This window comes from Eumetopias jubatus, unplaced genomic scaffold, assembly GCF_037043125.1.
Source record: "Eumetopias jubatus isolate StellerSeaLion01/CBP00866 unplaced genomic scaffold, mEumJub1_p1.0 scaffold_5, whole genome shotgun sequence".
In the NCBI taxonomy this organism is placed as follows: Eukaryota; Metazoa; Chordata; class Mammalia; order Carnivora; family Otariidae; genus Eumetopias; species Eumetopias jubatus.
Genome location: NW_028274811.1, coordinates 33,519,248 through 33,541,719, shown reverse-complemented (window position 1 = coordinate 33,541,719; position 22,472 = coordinate 33,519,248). Strand labels below are relative to the sequence as shown.

The 22,472-nt window shown below is 34.5% G+C and overlaps 1 protein-coding gene and 1 non-coding gene across 5 annotated transcripts in view; one reads left to right on the top strand and one right to left on the bottom strand.

Annotated features, from left to right (window-relative positions):
• The window catches only part of ANKHD1 (ankyrin repeat and KH domain containing 1), a 125,806-nt gene that overhangs the window by 11,265 nt on the left and 92,069 nt on the right, over nt 1-22,472 (bottom strand). For all 4 annotated transcript variants that reach the window (XM_028103463.2, XM_088023274.1, XM_028103464.2 and 1 more), the window contains 12 exons: nt 20,478-21,236; nt 14,694-14,839; nt 14,200-14,311; nt 13,590-13,735; nt 12,936-13,078; nt 12,239-12,452; nt 9,771-9,946; nt 9,359-9,521; nt 7,056-7,151; nt 6,475-6,591; nt 1,965-2,139; nt 301-757 (listed from right to left, as the gene is read on the bottom strand). In XM_028103463.2, the coding sequence (XP_027959264.1) occupies nt 301-757; nt 1,965-2,139; nt 6,475-6,591; nt 7,056-7,151; nt 9,359-9,521; nt 9,771-9,946; nt 12,239-12,452; nt 12,936-13,078; nt 13,590-13,735; nt 14,200-14,311; nt 14,694-14,839; nt 20,478-21,236 (2,704 nt within the window). The remainder of the gene's footprint in view (nt 1-300; nt 758-1,964; nt 2,140-6,474; nt 6,592-7,055; nt 7,152-9,358; nt 9,522-9,770; nt 9,947-12,238; nt 12,453-12,935; nt 13,079-13,589; nt 13,736-14,199; nt 14,312-14,693; nt 14,840-20,477; nt 21,237-22,472) is intronic.
• Nucleotides 3,088-3,197, top strand: LOC114209645 (U6 spliceosomal RNA). Its single transcript, XR_003609377.1, has one exon. It is a non-coding gene; the product is annotated as a U6 spliceosomal RNA (small nuclear RNA).

Here is a 22,472-nt window from a genome sequence, read left to right as displayed (position 1 = left end):
GTATCTACTCAGAAGCCAGAAGTTGGACTATAATAAATAAAAATGACATAGTGAAAATAAAATCAACATATGCTAGTATTTTCAACTTCAAAATCAAATCATAAAAATTTCCAATAATCTCACTTCAAAACGTGCATGTGATTAGGACATTAGTGAATTTCAGTTTTGAATACTGAAGACAGATAATGTGGTAGATCTAAATTGTTTAATACAATTTGTGCTAAAAAACGTACTCAAATTCTTGTGCCGGTCATGAAAAAGGAAAGGTGGATGTATAGTTAACAAATCAGAAAAATTTACCGTGTTTGAGTTTTGGAAGTAGCAGTACTTGTCTTTTCTTCTTGGGAATGGAGTAGCAGTGAGGGGTATCTCCTATCACTAGAGGAATTCACATCCATAGTGAAATTTAACTCTTGGCTTTTACCACCACTGCTACTCTCACTGTTGCAGTCTGTGCTGTCCAAGTTATCCGAGTCACTATTCCCACCAGTACCACCACCTCTGGGTTCTCCGTTTATTTTATTTTTATCAGCTTTTTGCTGTGCTAAGGATATATGTTGTTCTGGTAATATTAAATGTGCAGTGGGAGGGGTCTCCTTTGTTTTGTTCTTCTTATTTTTCCGATTGGTGCTAGGGGTTGTCACCACATTGGCCCTTTTTTTCCCAAACACATTTGTAAATGTTGCAGATGTTGCAGAGATTCCAATTGTGGTGGTGGTTGTTGCACTAGGAGGTTCTATGGGAACTTCTTGCTCCACTGAAATTATCAAAAGGATAAAAGTCACATTGACAGCCACAAATCTCAAAACAAACTATGACAAGATATACATAATAATTCAGTCCTTTAAGTCATTTTTTCCTTTCACCAGTATTCACTAGTAAATAAAGAAATCTTCATTGTTAGAACAAATGTACTAGATGCTATTTTGATGTCTAACTTGGTATAAAAACATTCACACCTTAACATTCTTAAGATCTGAGGTGCTAGTCTCACAAACTAAGCAAAAAATCATAATATAGTTTAAATTCAGGGAAATTTTTGTAGTTTGGCTATTGTTGATAACGCTGATATAAATTTTGGGGTGCGTGGTCCCCTCTGAATTAGTAGCTAGAGAGTAATATGCTAAGCAAAATAAGTCAGTCAGAGAAACACAAATACCATACGATTTCACTTGTATGTGGAATTGAAGAAACAAAACAAATGAGCAAAGGGGAAAAAAGAGAGAGAGAAAGACAAACCAAGAAACACTCTTAACTCTAGAGAACAAACTGATGGTTACCAGAGGGGAGGTGGGCAGGGGGGTGGGTGAAATGGGTGATGGGGATTAAGGAGGGCACCTGTGATGAGCACTGGGTATTGTATGGAAGTGCTGTCACTAAATTATACACCTGAAACTAATATTACACTATGTTAATGAACTGGAATTTAAATAAGAATTTTAAAAAATAATAAATTCAGGGAAATTTTCAGATAGTATTTTCGAATTAGAATTCAAATAGAGAACAATTACTTGTCTACTACAAGCACCGCTAAAATGTACAAAAAACAGCTCTGATCTGAGAGTAATAAACCCCAGCCCTGTATAGCTTTGAGCCCGAACCTTAGCTCAGAATTTATTGAGGAACTGGACCTCTCCCCAGTTTCCAAGTGGAGGAGGAAAGGGTGGGACAGACCCTGAAGAGAAGGTGGCAAATCTCTTTACTGCATCACATTTAGGACATACGTGATGTTTTACAGGGTGACTTAAATGACAACTGAACTTCAAATTACATGCTTGCCTTACCCTTTCTGTTTCTCTGTATCACTTTACAACGTGAATATTCAGAAATATTTACTATAAAAGCCAATTGTCAATTTCAGATTAAAGTACTGAATATCTAACTAGAATTAGAGTAAAAGGTACCCAAAATGAAGTTAAATAAACACAGAATTTTATCACTAATTTGGAAGGGTCATTTCTTACCATCTTCATCATTCTCCTCTTCATCTTCATCCTCTGGTAGTTCTGAATTCTCCTTAGATTTGTTTTCCTCATCTTCTTCCTGCTTCCTTTTCTGCTCCTCTTTTTTCTTCTTTCTCTTTTCTTTTCTTTTCTCTCTTTTAGCTGCAAGAGCCTGCTTTCTGCTCTCCTCTCTTGACTGCAAATTAAGTAGGCATATCATTTCACCAATAATGCAGTCATTTAAAATAAAGAATGAATACTTTTGTGTATGATAGATGGGGCTTCCCATGTGTCAGTCTCAAAACACATTTATAAAAGCACCAAAAGAAAAAAAAAAAAGATAAACCGGACATCAAAATTAAGTTTTGTACTTCAACAAAACCATCAACAAAATAAAAAGACAATGCGTAAAATGGGAAAAGAGTTTTTGCAAATCATACATCTGGGTAAGGGATTTGTATCAAGAATATATGAAGTCCCGGGGTGCCTGGGTGGTTCAGATGGTTAAGCGTCTGCCTTCAGCTCAGGTCATGATCCCAGGGCCCTAGGATCGAGCCCCACATCGGGCTCCTGGCTCAGCGGGGAGACTGCTTCTCCCTCTCCCTCTGCCTCTCTCCCTGCTCATGCTCTCTCTCTCTCTCTCTGTATCTCTGTGTCTCAAATGAATAAATAAAAATCTTAAAAAAAAAAGAGTACATAAAGTCCCATGACTCGATAATAAAAAGACAAATAACTAAAAAAATAACTAAAAAATACACAAAGGACCTTGAGGCATTTCCTCAAAGACCATATATGAATAGCCAAAACATATGAAGACAGGTGCTCAATAATTACTAGACATCAAGGAAAAGCAAATCAAAATCACAACAAGATAACCACTCTGTGCCCACTAGATAGCTATAATCAAAAGACAGATAATAGCAAATATTGGTGAGGATGTGGAAAAACTAAAAGTTCAAACATTGCTGATAGGAACGTAAAATGGTGCAGCTGCTTTGGAAAACAATCGGACAATTCCTCAAATGGTTAAACACAGAATTACCCTATGATCTAGCAATTCCCTTCGTGTGTGTGTGTGTGTGTGTGTGTGTGTGTATGTATACCCAGAGAAATGAAAACACATTCATACAAAAATTTGTACCATGTGCTCGCTTTGGCAGCACATATACTAAAAAATCTCTAACAATAAAGAGAAGATTAGCATGGCTCCCGCACAAGGATAACATGCAAATTCATAAGGCATTCCATATTAAAAAAAAAAAGTAAAGAAAAACTTGTACACCTATGAAGCAGAAATAACCTGAATGTCCATCAACTAATGAATGGATAAATAAAGCGTATGTTTATAATGGGATATTATTTAGCAATAAAAAGAAATTAAGTATTGATACATGTGACAACATGGTTGAACCCTGAAAACATTATCAAGTGAAAGAAGCCAGTCACAGAGGAACAAATATTGTATGATTCCATTTATATGAAATGCCCAGAATAGGCAAATCCATAAAGACAAAAAATAGTTTAGTGGTTACCTAGGATGGAGGGATTGAAGGGGGTGACACTTAAAGGGTGTAGGGTTTCTTTTTAGGATTGTGAAAATATTCTAAAATTGACTGTGGTGATAAATGCACAACTCTGTGAATAATACTAAAAGCCACTGAATTATATACTTTATCTATTTGCTTGTTTGAAAAAATATATATATTTTAAGATTGTATTTATTTTCTCCCTCTCCCTCTGCCATTCCCTCTGCTTGTGCTCTTCTATCTCTCTGTCAAATAAATAAAATCTTAAAAAAAAATTGCATTTATTTGAGAAAGAGACAGAGAGAGCACAAGCAGGGGGAGAGGCAGAAGGAGAGAGACAAGCAGACCCCCTGCTGAGCAGGGAGCCCCACGCAGGGCTCCATCCCAGGACCCCGAGATCACGAACTGAACCGAAGTCAGAGGCTTAACTTGACTGAGCCAGCCAGTCACCCCTGAACTGTAGACTTTAAATGGGTGAATTGTATGATATGTGAATTAAATCTTAGTAATACTGTTAAAAAATACATTTATGTAGCATCTGTTTTACTAAAAAATTTCACTATAAACATATTGACCAGAGGCTATTATAAAAATTATTTTCCTACTTTATAGAATTTTTTAAAGCCACATACATAATTCTGATCACTTTTAGGTTTTGCTGTGGCTAGTACTAGAAAATGTCATTTTTTTCAGAAAGGGGAACATAGTAATAAGTTGCTAGCATCATGAAAGTTTGTAACAAGTAGAAAACACATCAAGTTATTTATCCTTCTATGGTAATTAAGGAAAGCATTTTCCTCAAAATTATAATTTACCATTTTGAGGCATAAATTGATTATTCTTTGAAACTTTTATTTATCCAAATCAGAGGTTGGCAAACTATGGCCTGAATGCCAAATCCAGTCTACCAGCTGTGTTTATATGGCCTGAAAGCTAAGACTAGCTTTGACATTTTAAATGGTTGAAAAAAATAAAATGAGTATTTCATGACACTTGAAAATTATATAAAATTCAAATTCCAGTGTTCAAAAATAAAGTTCTATTGGAACACAGTCATGCTCATTCATTTAGCTATTGCCTATGGCTGCTTTTATGCTATAACAACAGAGCTGAGGACTTAGGACAGACATCATATGGCCTGCAAAGCCTAAAATATTTACTGTTTGGCATTTTATAGAAAAAGTTTGCCAATTCCCTACGTAAATGAGAAAGGACTGAGAGAAGAGATTGCATATTCAGCTAAAAACTGAATTTCATCACTCTGTTGGCATAAGAACAAATAGGGAATTGCTGACCATATCCCTGGGTAGTTACACAAAAATCAAAATTATAGACATGAAAGGTACCTTAATAGTCATCTATGAACTCTGCTTTATTTTTATATGATAAAACTTCTTTTCCCTTCTGATTTTAACTGTAATCTTAAGGTTTATACTTTCCTCCTATTAGTAATGAATGTCCTTATATGTTCACATCTTTTGAGCATTTGTCTAATTATTTACCTTAGGCTAAATTTCTATAAGTAGAATGAATGGTGGGAGTAAGGGTATCGACCTTTTTAATTTATTTGTGAAAGCACTTCCGTTAATAGTTATAGTAATTTACACCATATATCAAAAATCATTCACTAGAGTGCTAATCTTTCCCCACCCTTGCCATCAATAGCTATTACCTAATCTTCAAATTTTAAGCTTTGCCAATGTGGTAGAAAAAATTAATTGAATATTTGTATTTCTTTTTCTGTGAACTGCCCATTCATGTGATCATTTTTTATTTTGGGCAAGTTACATTTTTCTCATTGATTTGTAAGCAACCTTTTCTTCTGTTCTTAGCTTATATGTTTTTTGGGTTTTTTGTTTGTTTTTAGAGAGAGGGGGGCAGGGAAGGGCAGAGGGAGAGGGAGAAAGAGAATCTCAAGTAGACTCCATGCCCAGTATGAAGTTTGATGCAGGGCTTGATCTCACAACCCTGAGATCAGGACCCAAGCCAAAGTCAAGAGTCGGACACTTAACCGACTGAGCCACCAGGCACCCCATGTTTTTTTTTTCTTTTTTTTAAACTAAGAAATGGTTTCAAGATTTTAGTATCTCTCAAAATAATCATATATTTTTCTTCTTTTAATTATCAACAAAATACCTTCATGTTATATCTCTTGCATTCCTAAAAGAATTCTACTTGATCATAGTGTTTGTTCTTTTAATACGACTTGTGGATTGAACAGCAACACCCTCATTTTACAGGTAAGCGGAATGACCCTCAGAAAAGCAGTCTTGTTTTTTTAACCTTTTCCATTATACCACACAACCTAGGATATTAAACACTCTTTAAGTGAGGATCTAATAAACCACTAATAGCACACACCTTATAATTACCAAAAGATTTCCAATATTTTACTAAATTTTTTCTCAAACCAATGTTAAAATCACTTAAGTAGGGGCGCCTGGGTGGCTCAGTTGGTTAAGCAACTGCCTTCGGCTCAGGTCATGATCTTGGGGTTCTGGGACGAAGCCCCCTGTAGGGCTCCCTGCTCAGCAGGGAGTCTGCTTCTCCCTCTCTATCTCCCCCTCCCCGCTGCTCATTCTCTCTCCCTCTCTCAAATAAACAAATAGAAAACCTTAAAAAAAAACCCACGTAGGTAGTAATGTCATCTGGTAAACTATGATCTGCTTGAAAACTAGTCTCTTACTTATATGATTCAAAATATTTTTTAAGAACAAGAGGTCACAATCAAACAGTTGATGGTGATTTGACTATTAATCATTTCCTTTGAAAGAGATTTTGTTATGGTTATTGGTCATAAGGATGGTAAATTTATTCCAGCAAATTTCCAGAAATTCTTTTTAAAAAGTTTTAAATTTATTTATAAGTAAGTAATCTCTACTACAACCAGTGTGGGGCTCAAACTCACCACCATGAGATCAAGAGTCACATGCTTTTCCAACTGGGTCAGCCAGGTGCCCAATTTTCAATAATTTCTAAAAAGAAAAATTATTTTTCTTACTCACCTTTTCCAGATCAAGTTCCTTCAAAAGAATACTTGCATTCTTATTTGCTTCTGCAGCCTGCTGGTCTTTAGCCTTCACAATTGTCTCAACACATTGGTGACATTTTTTTAAGAGTTCCTATAGTGGAAAATGGAATTATATGAATATAGGAACACATTACATCAACAGGGCAAAAAAAACTTGAACTGATGAGCACAGTGAAGTGCAGGACTTAAAGCCCAAACAAATGAAAATTTACTAAGGCAAATATAAGCTATCCTTTGAATCTAGTCATATATTAATCTTTCATCAAAAAAGGGTACTATTTCCTAAAAAGTTTGTGTTCTTAGAAAACTTTGTAATCAGGCTAATAGTCTAGCAATAACCTTTAGCCACACTCACTGTGATTATAGCCCACAACAGGAAGGAAATCTCAAAATAATTTATCAAAATTATTATATCCATTCTCCATGGAGAAACTAAAGCAGAGATAGATTAGGTGATCAGTTTCATAGAAGACAAAAGGAAGGTTGCTAACTGCACCCTTTGGCATACAATTCCACAAAGAACAAAAATGTGCTTCAACAGTATATTAAACCTACCTTATCTGTAATTGTTGCTATGTATCTCATGCATTCTATATCAGAAGGGAACTGATTGACTTCCTTCACCAAATACTGAACAACTTTTACATGACCCTGTAAAGAAGTACAACAAAAAATGCACAAAAGAACTCCTTGACAATTTGCCCATATGCTTAACAACTTAAGAGTAAAAGGTATGGTACTACTTCCAGATAGTTTACTAAACTGAAAACTAAAATTATGAAAATAAAAACAACATGCTCATGTATTTCTCCTAAATTTAATCTAGCATTTCCCCACTGAAAACAGAAAAACTTTTGTAGAAAACAAGTATTTCCTAGAGTAAATTTATTAATAAAAATCGGTGGTGTGAAATGAACCTTTATATAAAAGGGAAATTGGTACTAAAACAGAGAGATGTTCTAGATTTCAAAGCATTATTTTAGGTCCATCTTACTAAACAAGGTAGAGGCTCACATTTATATAAGTCTCATGACTTGAATCTTAGGTAAAACGCTTTCTAAATGCTATGATCACAGGCGAATGATGTAATTAATTCTAAGTACCATCTATTTTAACATAACCAAACTTGCATAGTTTTCCTCCTACCAGGTTCCAAAACACCTTCAAGAATTAGTCTGATGGTGGGGCGCCTGGGTGGCTCAGTCGTTAAGCGTCTGCCCTCGGCTCAGGTCATGATCCCATGATCCTGGGATCGAGCCCCGCATCGGGCTCCCTGCTCAGCGGGAAGCCTGCTTCTCCCTCTCCTGCTCCCCCTACTTGTGTTCCCTCTCTCGCTGTGTCTGTCTCCGTCAAATAAATAAAATCTTTAAAAAAAAAAAAAAGAATTAGTCTGATGGTGACAAAATTCAGAAAAGTCATTGCCTCCAGGGCAGGGAATTGAGAATGGGCATAATGGAACTTTCTAGGATTACAGAAGCATTTTATATATTTATGGAGTGTGGGTTACATAGGTAATTATGCATTTATCAAAACTCATTAAACTATGCACCTTAGGTTTGTATATTTCACTATATATAAATGATCCCTCAATTAAAAGGAAAGGAAAAATTAAAAAAAGAATTAAGTCTAGAAAATATTTTAAGTTCTTTTGTTAAGATACAAAACTTATACTGTTCTCTTTCAGTAACTATTTAGTGACTACCTAGTATGTGTCAGGCACCATGCTAAACAATGTGTATAAACAATGATAGTCATGAAGCTTGGTCTTCCTGGATCTTCCAGTCTACTTGGGAAGATAAGCGTTAAAAAAGTAAACACATGTTTGAATGTATAACTACAAATTGGGATAAGGAAAATAATAGGGTGCTATAAAAAAGAACAAGAGGACCTTTTTCAGATGGATATTAGGGAAGGACTCTCTAAGAAGTGACATTTAAAATGGGAGCTAAAGGATGAGCAGAAATGAGCCACTGAAGAGCAAGGGAGAGAAAACCAGTGAGCAAAGGTCCGCCAGCAGATAAAAATTTAGTGCACTCTAGGGTAAGTACTATGGTGAGCGCAGTGTATTGTGTAAGACTCATGAATCACAGATCTGTACCCCTGAAACAAACATTATGTTAATAAAAAAAATTAAAAAAATATTTAGTGCATTCTAGACCAGCAGCTGAAGTGCAGTGAGCAAAGATGAAGGATAGCATAAATGACTGCTTTGGGGAGGCTGGCATGAGCCATATCATGCAGGGCTTTGTAAGCCATGTTAAGTAGTTTATAGTTTATCATAATTATAATGGGAGGGCTTTTAAAAATAACAGCAGACAACCAAGTAGTATAGTGAGATTTAAGAAACAGTCCACTCTTTTTTGTTCCTTCTTAGGTAGAGAAGACATCATCTGCATACTTAAATCTCATGTTTTATGTACAACATAACAAAACTAGTCAAGACATGAGTGATTATCTTTTTTTTTTTAAAGATTACATTTATTTATTTGACAGAGAGACAGCGAGAGAGGGAACACAAGCAGGGGGCGTGGGAGAGGGAGAAGCAGGCTCCCTACTGAGTAGAGAGCCCGACACAGGGCTCGATCCCAGGACCCTGGAACCATGACCCAAGCTGAAGGCTCAAACCACCGAGCCACCCAGGTGCTCCAAGACACAAGTGATTTAACTACCAAGTTGCTTACAAGTGAACTACCATGTAGCTCTTAAATTTGGCCCCAAAGAGAGTGGAAAGATAGCAGTGATTTATGTACGGAAATTCAGTCTATTCTCCAAGAACAATTCATTTTTCTCACACGGTTTCAACTCAGAATTAGTTAAAAATGATTACATTTTACCTTTTTCCCTCCACATCAAATTACCTTGCGAAATGCTGACATAAGAGGTGTGATTTTCCGATTATCTGCTGCATCCACATCAGCACCTGCTTGCACTAGCAACTGTACCACATCAAAATGACCACCATTGGATGCCAACCAAAGTGGTGTGTTTCCCTTCTTGTTTCGAACATCAATATGGGCTCCCCTATAAGATCAAAGAATGTTAATATAGTTTGTTTCCTACAAGAAAGGGCTTTCTATTTCCTCTATTTGTCTTTTATCTTTTATAAGATAGCATGCAAATAGTACGTTCATTTTTTAAATAATCTGTTCTTTAAAATGTCAATAAAGTAAAACAATTTGATTAACTGTAAAGGCGCTGAAAAGTGAAAAGGATCACAAGAACTTCTATATAATTTTTTGTATTTTTTATAAAAATATAAAATTTACCCACCTATTAATCAGGAGCTCACAAAATTTGTAGTGACCTTTGTCAGCTGCTATTGTTAAAGCAGTATCTCTTGAGGAAGGCACAGGGGGGGCATTGACATCTGCTCCTTTATCAAGGAGAACTCTTCCAACTTCTGCATATCCTCCAGAAGCAGCTTCCATCAAAGGGGTCAGACCAGTCTGTTTAAACCAAAAATTTATGCAAGTAAATTAATAAAATTTTGTTAACAGACTAAGATAGTTTACTTATAAGTGGATTCTATTTCTGATTTTCTGTCACAAAAGAGCTAAGCAATATTCAATCTTCAATTTTACAAAACAAGAACCAAAAACTGTTAAGATTGAATTAGACATGCATTCTAGAATGAATTCATTTATCATAACATACCACCTCATATAAAAAAAAAAATTTCAGGGGCACCTGCATGGCTCAGTCGTTAAGCGTCTGCCTTCGGCTCAGGTCATGATCCCAGGGTCCTGGGATGGAGCCCTGCATCAGGCTCCCTACTCCACAGGAAGCCTGCTTCTCCCTCTCCCACTCCCCCTGCTTGTGCTCTCTCTCTGTCTCTCTGACAAATAAATAAATAAAATCTTAAAAAAAATTTCATAACTTCTATACTATTATAAATTTACACACGAGACAACTTGTCTGCACAATGATGCACAGATATGAAAAACAAGTAAAAAGAAAATTAAATAAAGCACATTGTTAAATGGGAAAACTTTGTTTAAAATATTTATCTGAGAATGTAGTTTGCTAAATAACTCAGGATAAATTCCTTCAATCCTATTCAAACTTGGGAAAAATGGATTAAAATATCACTTCATAAATTTTATGCGTATGTGTCTTTTGCTCATTAACCTCTAAAACTTTTGCCAAGAGACATTTCCTACTGGTATCATTTCCAAAGTAATACAGAGTTCTATAGGACTTCTAATAGGTAAGTGGGCCACACTGAATACGTGTAATACAAAAAAATAAACTGAATAGCAGGAAAGATTCATTTTTCTTTGTGCTATGAAAAATCTGAGGAAATCTATACTTCCTAATTTCATAGATTACAAAAATGTAAATGTTGCATTAAATTTTACTAAAGCAGTTCGAGGAGAAAATGAGACTTTCATTCAAATATTTAAAATTTGAAATGGCTATCAGAATTGCCACTGTCTGACTATAAAGAAATCTATATAAGCTACGTTTTTCTAGGGTTATAAGTACCTAACAGTTCTAAGCACAGAAATTCAAAACACTGATATACTAACTCCTTTCTAAAGGCAAGTCATGAATGTGTCAGAATCTGTTATGATCAGATCAGATTTTAGCTATCTTTTTTTTTTTTTTTTTAAAGATTTTATTTATTTGACAGAGAGAGACACAGCGAGAGTGGGAACACAAGCAGGGGGAGTGGGAGAGGGAGAAGCAGGCTTCCTGCCGAGCAGGGAGCCTGATGCGGGGCTCGATCCCAGGACTCTGGGATCATTACCTGAGCCAAAGGCAGATGCTTAACGACTGAGCCACTCAGGTGCCCCTAGATTTTAGCTATCTTAATTTTATGATCTATGTGGTAATTTTCTGATTGGGTTTTTTACCAAGGTAAAGCACATGCTTCATTGAAGGAGTTCCTTAAAAATCTACATTAAAGGAACCTACAGAACACCTGGCTTAGTCGGTAGAACATGTGACTCTTGATCTCAGGGTTGTGAGTTCAAGCTCCATGTTGGGCATAAGAGTTTACTTAAAAACAAACAAACAAACAAAAAACCTCTACAAAATAATCTTACTACAAAGATATTATATTCAAAGATTGCAAACTGGAGGATTAACAGAGAGCTATCCAAGGTTGAAATTGGAAAATGTACAGATTCTACTTTCTTCATTGTTCTTAATAAAAGTCATGAATGACGACAGTGTGTCATTGGCCGCTGTACATCACGGACCTTGCCTTGGGATGTTATTTTTAACTTAAGACAATTTAAAACAGCATATTCAATTTGAGTTGAAATGCCATGCTATTTTTTTTTTAAGATTTTATTTATTTATTTATTGATAGAGCACAAGCAGGGGGAGTGGTAGGCAGAGGGAGAAGCAGGCTCCTCACCAAGCAAGGAGCCCAACGCGGGACTTGATCCCAGGACCCTGGGATCATGACTCGAGCAGAAGGCAGATGTCCAACTGACTGAGCCACCCAGGCATCCCTTTTAAGAGTTTAAGTAATCTCTACATCAAACATGGGGCTCAAACTCACAGCTCTGAAATCAAGAGACACACACTCTATTGATTGAGCCAGCCAGGTGCCCTTTTACAAATATCTATTTTTAAGTAAACTCTACCCCTGATGTGGGGCTTAAACTCATGACCCCAAGATTAAGAGCTGGATGCTTTACCAACTGAGCCAGCCAGGTATCCCGAAATGCTATGCTCTTTACACTAGAAATACACCCTAAGTAGTTGAAAAGTTATAAAATCCTTACCTTTGCCCTATGTTCAACATTGGCTTTTCGGTCCAGAAGCAAACTCACAACTTCTGCTCGGCCTTGGAAACATGCCAAAGTGAGAGCCGTGTTCCGATTGGTCTCTATTTGGGCATTAATGTCTGAACCCATATCAAGCAGCAGTTTCACTGCAGGAACGTGTCCATTCATGGCAGCCAACATCAGGGGAGAAATACCTAGTTTACTCCCAGTCCTAAGGGGAGAAATGTGCTTAGAAAATTAAGATAATATGTTGCCTATTGTTTTTTTAAAAAGCATAGAGAATATAAAAGATGAAAATGATTCAGTAAAAAGAAAGGTTTCTAACACCAATGAATAAATTTTACTTGTGTAGTCTACTAACTAGGAATAGGAAAATCTCACAATTTAAAACCCCTATTTAGAGGTTATAAATTTCCAACCATACATAACGAAGTACTTTCTGAAATGAGACATCTTTAAAAACAGCAATGTTAACTGAAATAAGCTGTGATTACCTATAAGTATATTATAGGAATAATTGTTGGTGTTGTAACTTTAGTACTATCTCTAAAAAAATTTTTAATTTTTAGTTAAAGTATAGTTGACTTTAGTACTACCTTAATTAATAATGGTATCTGTACAAATATTTAGAGGAAGACCCTTAACCCCAAGGTAGTAATTTACTAATCATGAGTAATAAAATGAAGATAGATACCTTGAATTAATCTCTGCCCCAGCATTAAGCAGAATCTTAATGATATTAACATATCCTCCAGATGCAGCTAGACTCAATGGTGTATAATCAGACACATTCCTATGTTCTTTATTTGCACCTCGAGCCAGCAGCAAGTCTACCACCTACAAAGGAAAATATAAACAGAGAAATCCGGTTTAAACTTGGGGTTCAACTTATAAGTTGAATGAAGGAAGCACAAAGAAATGGAACCTATACTTTCATTGTCTGAATATCTGACATTTTAATTATGCCCTAAATATTCAAATATTAGCACTAGAGAAATAGATTCAATTTCATATCCAGGAATTTGGAGCTTTGAAATCCCAATTATACTGAAATAACAAGATGTTACTCATTCTACTCATCAATTGTTGAGTGATGAATTAACATTTCACATGTATTAGGACTGTGGTTCATTCAGCCTCAATAAATGTAAGGATAAACAGAATTATTTTTTTGCCTAAAGGGCAAGAAACAGATTCCATAAAAGGTGATTCACTACTCCCATTAAATTTAGTGTATGGAACATGTCACAACACACGCAAGTTTTATTCATGTAGCTAAATTATTAAGCATATGCATATTTAAAGTATGAGCATAATGTTTATAAAATGAAAATTAACATTAACACACCTCCTGACGTCCACCAGAACATGCTAATGAAAGTGGAGTATCCTTAGTGCGTTCAGATTGTGCTTCTATATCTCCACCTTTATCCAAAAGGATTTCAACAACTCCAACATGCCCTGCTGTTGCTGCCAGGATCAGTGGTGTGAAACCTAAAGCAGAAAATAAAAATCTCAATTTGTGTTTTTTTACTTATTGAGCCATTGTTTTTAATTCTCTATTATTTCGATAGATGAAGATCTTTAGGGCAGATACTTATAACCATTTAACATAAAACTGCTCTAATCACTAATTTATTAGTGACAAAAACCCAAAAATACATGATAAAAAGGAAATGCTAAGTCACACAAAACTAGTAAAGTTTATACTCATAATGAACTCTGATACCTCTGTATGCTCTACTTTTGGATTAAGGAGAAAGGCAAGGACAACTTGCTATACTTCACTGAATATTCCTAACTGAAATATGTTTATCCATCTTTTCACTGAGATAGTCTAGGAACTACTCACCGATAATCAAAAAACATAACTGTTTCCTAAAAAAAAAAAAACATAAGAAAAAACTGTTTTCTGATGTAACTACTCTCAGGCTTTACTTCTCACTGACATTCTTTACCTTTTTTGTCTCTGTGCTCAATTTTAGCATCTCGCGCAATGAGTACAGACACAAGTTCTTCGTGACCACCTGCACAAGCTAATGTTAATGCTGTGTCATGATTGCTCTCAGTCTAGAGGGAAAAAAAAAAGGTTTTGTTTACAACGGGGTTATCATTTGAAGAGCAAATAATACTTATTTACACAATGACTGTACAATGACAATTTTCTTTTCCAAACAAAGAAAATGAGAATTTGCAAAATAAACCAAGCAATCTAGGGGTGCCTGGGTGGCTCAGTCGGTTAAGCGTCTGACTCGATTTCCACTCAGGTCATGATATCAGGGTCATGAGATCGAGCCCTACACTGGGCTCCATGCTCAGTGTGGAATCTGCTGAGATTCTCTCTCCCTCTGCCCCTCCCCCCACTCATGCACTCTATTGCTCTCTAAAATAAATAAGTAAAATCTTTTAAATAAATAAATAAAGCAAGCAGGCCAGCAAGCAATCTACTCACATGTGCATCAATGTCAACTGAAGGGTACACAGGGGGCATAGACTGAGAAGCCACATTGCTTGGAGACTGTGAACACGGTTCAGGTGTAAGACATTCTGTGGTCTGAGAGGAACTGTTTGAACCACTGGGCACTCTGCTACTCACAGCTGAAAAACAATATTCATATTGTTGAATTCTACTTAAAAGAGTAAAGTCACTTATATACAGAAAAACACAGAAAACAAAATTTTATAGCAGGAATATAATGTAGTAGTTAAATCACAAGCTTTGGAATCAGATGGACCTGTGTTTGAATCCCAGCTCCACCACTTTCTGATCTCAGAGAAGTAATTTAACCTCTTAGGGCCTCAATTTTCCTCATGTGTAAAATGGGGATAACAGTACCTGCCTAGAAAGATTATTGGAAACACCACTTGAGATAATGCAGGTGAAATACTTAGTAGCATGGTGCTTAATATTCAGTGCATACACAACAAATGATAGCCTTTTATGTTGTCAATAGGGAAAAAACAGTTTACAATAAAAAAATAAATTTTATATCTTAGTCTGTAAAAAGTAATTAGATAAAAATATCCTGAGGACAATGCACAAAAGAGGGGGGAGGAGAACACGTTAAAATATTTCTCACGTAAAAAGCAGAGAGTGTGTGTTTTTAAAATTCAATATTTATTTTTAAAATTTTCTAAAATGAATCAATCTCTGAAAATAAAACTATTTTTAAAATCAACATTGGAACTTTTATAAGGGATCTCAATTTGGTGTTCAAGACTGCTGTCTGAAAACTGAGTTAAGTGACATTATATCTTTATGTCTCTACGTATTTATGTTTCATAAGAGCCAGAGTTTGCCCCACAGTGGGAGAAATAGGACCCATCTCAGAGGGATGTTATAAGCTGTCTGCTAAGTAAGGTACAAAAAGCATTTAAAATACAGTGTTTGGTACATGTGAAGTGCTACATTAAATGTAATTATCAGATATTTTATAGGACTTTCAGTAATATTGCTCACTGTGTTGAAAAATAAAAACATTACTACTCACTAAAGAAAAAACTCATAAAAAAACCTATAATCATTAATAATATAAAAAAGACAAAGCTTCAGTGATGGCAATACCTCTCATCTAGACTAAAAGTAAATAAAAAACACACAGGTCTCAAAGGAAAATGTAAGCATTTCAAGGGTTGGAGAATGTTTAGTCTCTAGAATTTGGATATGACTGGATCTCAATCAAGGATACTGTTCATAAGTATAAACAACTAAGTTTAGTACACTATTTCTTTAAATAACTTCACAAATTTTAATATGTTCAGATGTTTCTACGTGAATTGTCCCATCTTCCTCCCCACCAATATATATAAAATCATCTTGGCTATATAAACTTCTGTAGCTTCTATCATGGTTACAAATAGGAATTATTATTTTATATATTTGTTTCACCTATAAGAACATGCACAAAATGGAAACAAAGCTTTAAAAATCTTTGTCATTCAGTGAATTAAAAGCAGACAGTATTTTGTTATACCTCCTCAAAAGAGATGGTATATTTGGAAAACAGCTCTAGAAAACAAAGACACTAAAGACCGATATGTAGCTCCTCTGTAATAGTAAGATTTTAACAGTGGTCTCATAATGACTAACAAATACCTTACTAAAGAACTACTTTTATCATTATTAATGTTGTTTATCCACGTTATCTTTTTGTTATTATGAAAAACAGATACTTAAAATTTTTTCAAGTTGATTAGAGTACTCTGCCAGATGTAACACTATAAAAGACTTCTTTACAGAGATGGCTTTTAAAAAATATTTGTGCATTTAACAGTTCTATTACCAAAAATGTGTTGTTACATCAACTATTGCACATTTTTGTACATTATCCTAGAAACATTTTTTTCCTCCTTGTAATAATGACAATCAGAAACGTTCCGAACACAAAAGTGACTTTAATAGCATTAATTACACACAAAAAGTAATAAAGACTAGAAAGTAGCAAGATTTAAAAGGTACATGTGGAATATAGGTTTTATTAATATAAAATTATACCAGGACTATTACATTTTCATAAATCCTAAAATGTTTCCTACCTCTGAATGAAATGTCTCTGAAAATGACTGACAGATCACCACCAGAAGTCACTATATAATTCAAATTAAATTTATGCACTACCCTAAAATGGGGTGATAGAAGAATTAACTGCAATATTCTACTTAATTCTTTATGAAATTTAAGATGGTTTTGTAGGCAATATGGAAGATAATAATAAACCTTACCATATAAAAATCTCAGATACTAGGTGTACATAAAGTATGCTGTGAGATTTTAGGAAATTAAATCACCATAATCTGTTTTATATAATAACTTTATTAAATAAATACAAATAAAAAATCCATAACTAAAACATTAACATCTGTTAGAAGAAATTATTTAAAAAGATATTTTATTGCAAATTCCTTCAAAAATAAGAGGGTTTCCTAACTACCTTTTTATTCTTAAGCTTACATTGACTACTACAGGATTACTTAAAGCAAGATACTTTTGAATTGGAATTTGTTTTAAGAAAATCTATTAAGGTGCCAACAATCGTAACAATGTGCTAGCCACAAAATTATATTAAACCTTACATAAATACCAAATCTTAATATAAAAACAATAAGGGAAATTGTTAATTTTTTTAACAGTCTAAGGAAATAACAAATGTCTTTAAGATAAATTCAGAACTTAAACATGAATCAGATGCATGCATATTACACTTAAGGTTCTTAAACATGGCTGAACTGAGTTTGAGTCTTGACACTTACTGGTAACAACTTCCATAAGCCTCAGTTTTTCAACAGAAAAATTGAGATGGGAAAAGGACCTATTTTATAAGATTATTATAAATAGCCCATGAGATAATGTATATAAAGCATTAAGCACAGAGCTTAGTACATGGTAAGTGATCGATAAATGTGAATAAATTGATATTGAGTTGATTTTTAATCAATCTTTATATATTAATAATAAAATTTTTACTAGATGTTTCTGGAACTGCTCAATGGTCAAAGCTATTTTGTATTTTTTTAGATTTCCAAATCTTAGTTCTAGACATTTGAACTGAGAATCACGTGTTATTATGATACCTTCTAAAAGCCCAGCACTTACTTTCACAAGAAAAGGACCTCAAGAACCATGCTCCCAATCAAGGGTTTACATACATTCTGTCTGGGACTATATCAAGTATGACACATATAAGACTATATACTAAAATACTAAGTCAGCTAATCCAGTCATGATATTAATAAATTATTTATCTAACTAACTCAGTTACATGAAAATATTTTGACATAACAGCAATAAATAAGAAATACTCCTATATTTAAAGTGAAATTTATTGCTATTATATATGAATATTCTCTAAAACTGTAAGATATACAGTATTTTCTTCTTTATTAAATACAAGGGATGAGAACTAAATTTGGGTGAAATTAATTACATCTTTGGTATAATCTATAATCATACTGATATATTAATACATCAGGCAATTATAGAATTAGGTATTCAGGCAATTATAGAATTAGGCATTCACCTACTCCAGCCTTGTCTAATTTCTTTCACCTCTGATAAAGAAAATTAAGAGAAACTTGGTCTTAATAAAATAACAGTTTTTAACTTTAAGTGAGAGAGTTCATCATCTTGAACAAAGAAAATCTAATTATTGCTATATATTTTAAAACAGGTAACCATAAAAATGGAAATTTTTTATGTGAACATAATTTTTTTAGTTACTGGCTGATTTATATGTTAAAGTTTGTTAATAAAAGAATATTATACAAAATGATAGGCCACCTATCATTAGACATTAATGTCTACAGAAACTAAACTTTCTTACTTTATTAACACTATACATAATTAAACGATGTTTCTAAACAAATTTTTTGAACTTTATAAAAGACCATTTCAATGTAACAAATAGTTTGATAAAATAAATCTTGCCTCCCCTACAAGAACCATCCATAAATACTACCATAAAGTTAATATCTACAAGTTCCTTTTACAGCGGTTTCTACATTATTAAAAAAAAAAAAAAAAAGACAAGTTCTAAGTTACAACAACACTAGATTGAACAGTAATGTGGGTTTCAGAACTGCAAACTGAGTATTCAATTAGGAACATTATAATGCTATTTATGTAATCCTAAATCTTAAAAATGTTATTCCCATATTATCGGTTTCGTTATTATTCATAATTGTACTTGACGCTCAAATATCTGCTTTTACCCAGATTAGAAATTAGAACTATAAGTGAACTCTAAGGGTTTATTCATAATTTATAACAACTCTCAATACCAACAACACAAAGTTAATTTGAGTTAAATGGCTGTGGGCTGAAGATATAAAAACCCAAATTAAAGAATAAAGAATCTAACTCCTTTAAAACAATTCCCAGCATTTTTATTTTCTTTATGGGGAACTAAGTATTCTCCTCTGCACAATGATACTTATTACATATCAGAGGAGGCTTATAGGCAGTATCATAATTCTATAACCAATGCAAGTCATATAAATGCCCAATAAAATTCCTGATTTAAGTAAGCTTATTCCACATTTTTAAAGATTCAGTAAAGATTAGGAAGGCTAAAAGCTCACAAAAGAAGAAAGGAAACTGGGATAGTATAATTGGGATGGGAAGAGGGGAGGAGAATATGACAAGAGGAAACAGACAACAGTAAGGAAAAAAATGTTGCAATCAAGAGACAGAGGACTGGCCTGCCTTTGAATATCACTCCAGCTACATCTTAGTTCTTGGTCTTCATCCACTGTCAACAGCCATTCTGGCTGCATTTCTGAACTGGGCTCTCATGGAGGTGATACATTCACCAGCCATCTTTAGGAAGGTAAATGATTAATTGCACTGTTTTCCCACTGCTGCAAGGACAATGAAAGGGAAAGTAAACTTGTGCACCTCATTTCATATCTAGTTGTAATTTTCCACACAACAATAAACAGAAACATACACTTTAAGGTTATCAGGCCTTTCTTTTTTTCTTTTCCTGTGTGTATGTGTGTTGTGTCTGTGTGCTTTCATCAAGATAGTTAATATAAAAATTCCAATCTCCAAATCATCATCCAGTTGATAATAATTTCAATGTAATTTGAATCTTCTAACCACAAATACAAGAACATGGAATGCTTATAGTTTTCTCTGAACATACCTTTTAATTAAAAGTATTTAAATTGATCTAATAAAATTATAAATAAAGAGAAAGCAATGTAATTTAGAATTATGATTTTCAGACATGAAAATCACTAGCAGGAAAATTTAATGTATAATCTTATGTGAGTATCTCTAAAGCCTACAAAGAAATTCTACTTTTAGCTCTCCTACCCAAGATACAACACAGGCTGATGTTTTGCTTTGTTGTTGTTTTTTTTTTTAAAGTAATCTCTACACCCAGTGTGGGGCTCCAACTCATGACCTGCAAAGCAACAGCTGCATGCTCAACCAACTGGGCAACCCAGGCTCCCCACAGGATGGTTTTGATAACAAAGTTCTAAAATAAAAGCTCATGGCAACTTTATTTTTTGCCTTTGCAAATAACAAAAAAGAAAAGGGGAAAACACACTTTTATGTGTTAGTGCTGTACAGCTTAGTTAAATTCACTTCCAAAACACCTCAAGGAATATGTAATTTTACAAAGATAGTTCTAAAATGGAAAATACCAAGTTGGTGTTTTTGGAGGCTCGTGTAAAGAAGTTGAGCACACAGATTAAAGAGAAATTATTACAGATATATTTCTTAACCCACCTGCTATCAGGTCATCAAGAGTGTCGGTAAGCGTCTGGGCTGGAGTTGCAACCATTAGTCCATCTGGTTCTTGAACTAACAGCCCCTGATCATGTCCAGTAATAGCAATCTGAGGCTGTCCTATAATCTGATGATTACCTGATACTTTCTGAAGTTCAAGAGAATTTGTCCCATTAGAACCTAAGTCACTGGAAAAGTTACACTGTGGAGATGATAAAGGCTGGACTGGGACAAGATCAATTTGTTCTGCCGATGGTGGAGACTGCTGCTCATCATCAACATCATTATCTTTAAATAAGATTGTGTCAACCTGAGGTAACTCTGAAAAGTGATCCTCTGGGAGACTACCATCTCCTTCCCCTTCTGGGAAGACTCCTCTATGAGAGCACTGCTGGTGTAGAGACACTGTGTCTTTCTGACCTTTGGTTTCCAAGTATTCTTTGGTAAATTGCTGCTGTGTTTTCATCTGCAACTGCCTTTCCACTTTCTGTAGTTCCTTCAGTATTTTCTTCTTCTTCTGGACTTGCTCTTCTCTGTTCTTTTTAAGTTCTTCTATCTTATCTTTGTTCAGAGGTTCACCTTGAATTAACTCCAGTGACTTAAGCTGTGCTTTTTCAATAGCACTAATTCTTTGTCCCAGTTCATTCAGCTTGCCTTCAGTCTCCTCTACTATGCACTCCAAAGGCTGGTATGGGTGAAAAGGTGGCAGTACGTCCTGATCTGCTACCTGCAGGGAACTGGACTTCTGCTTGGATGTACCTAAGCACATGAAAAATGTTTGAAAAAGTGCCATGCTAAAAAAAAAAAAAAAAATCAGCTCCCCCTCCCACACACACACGGACCTCCCTCCCAAAACCCTTGAATGTTCAAAGATTCACACCAGTGGGAGGTAGATTAAAGACTGTACTCATCTACTTCAAAACAGCACACACTGGGATGTTGTCAATTCAAAAAATGTGAATTTTTAAGTTAAAAATCAAAATTTTAGGATAGGAGGATTTTGGAAGTTAAGACGAGGCAGGGAGAAAGGAGATCAAAGAGGAAAGAATCTCAAAATTCTGTTTATTGGACTGGACTTTTAAAGAACATCAAATCTAAAATAGTGTCAAAATAGTGTTGAGGATATCATTAAAGATATCCCAGTTGTTTCTTTACAATATTAACTGTGCAAGTAAAGGTTACTACAGGAAACTATAACTTGTAAATCAACATAGTGAAAAGTGTTTTTCAAGTGGTCAAAACCTTTGTCTTATATTAAAATATGATGTGAAATTAGTTTTTTCCAGACCTACCCTTCTAAAATTTTCCACTAAATAAGCCTTAAACATTTCTTTACCTGAAAACTACATTAAACTTAAATCACAAAGGACAATTATTCTGAGTTTAAATAAAGTCTTCATGTAAAAGTCTACAAAAAAACCAATGAGTGTTACCTAGGAGAAAATCAGATTTCTCATATTGATGGTGTATGTTAAAAATGAAGTAAATGTATGTTATTTTAAGATTTTAGATCGCACTTAAATTAAGGTACTCCCCTCATGACAAAATAATTATCATTATTAACAATCCTACCATCTGGACATAAAATGAAGGAAATATAACAATAACTACTTTGAGGCAAACTCAAGGCTTACTCTTCCTGTTTAGGAAGAACTGGGGCTATTCAACAATGAAAAGGAACAAACTACCGATACATTCTACAAGGTGGACAAACCCTGAAAACATGCTAAGTGAAAGAAGCCAGACACAAAAGATAACATATTGTGCAATACCATTTATATCAAATCTATAGAGAAAGGCAAATCTATAGAGACAGAAAGGAAAGTAGTGGTTGCCTGGGGTTATGGTACTGAGAATGAATTACAAACTGGCATGAGTGATATTTTCAGAGTGATAGAGATGTTTAAAACTAGGTGGTGGTGATTGTTACATAATTAGGTAATTTACTAAAACTCACTGCACTGTACACTTAAAATGAAGGAACTTTATGGTATA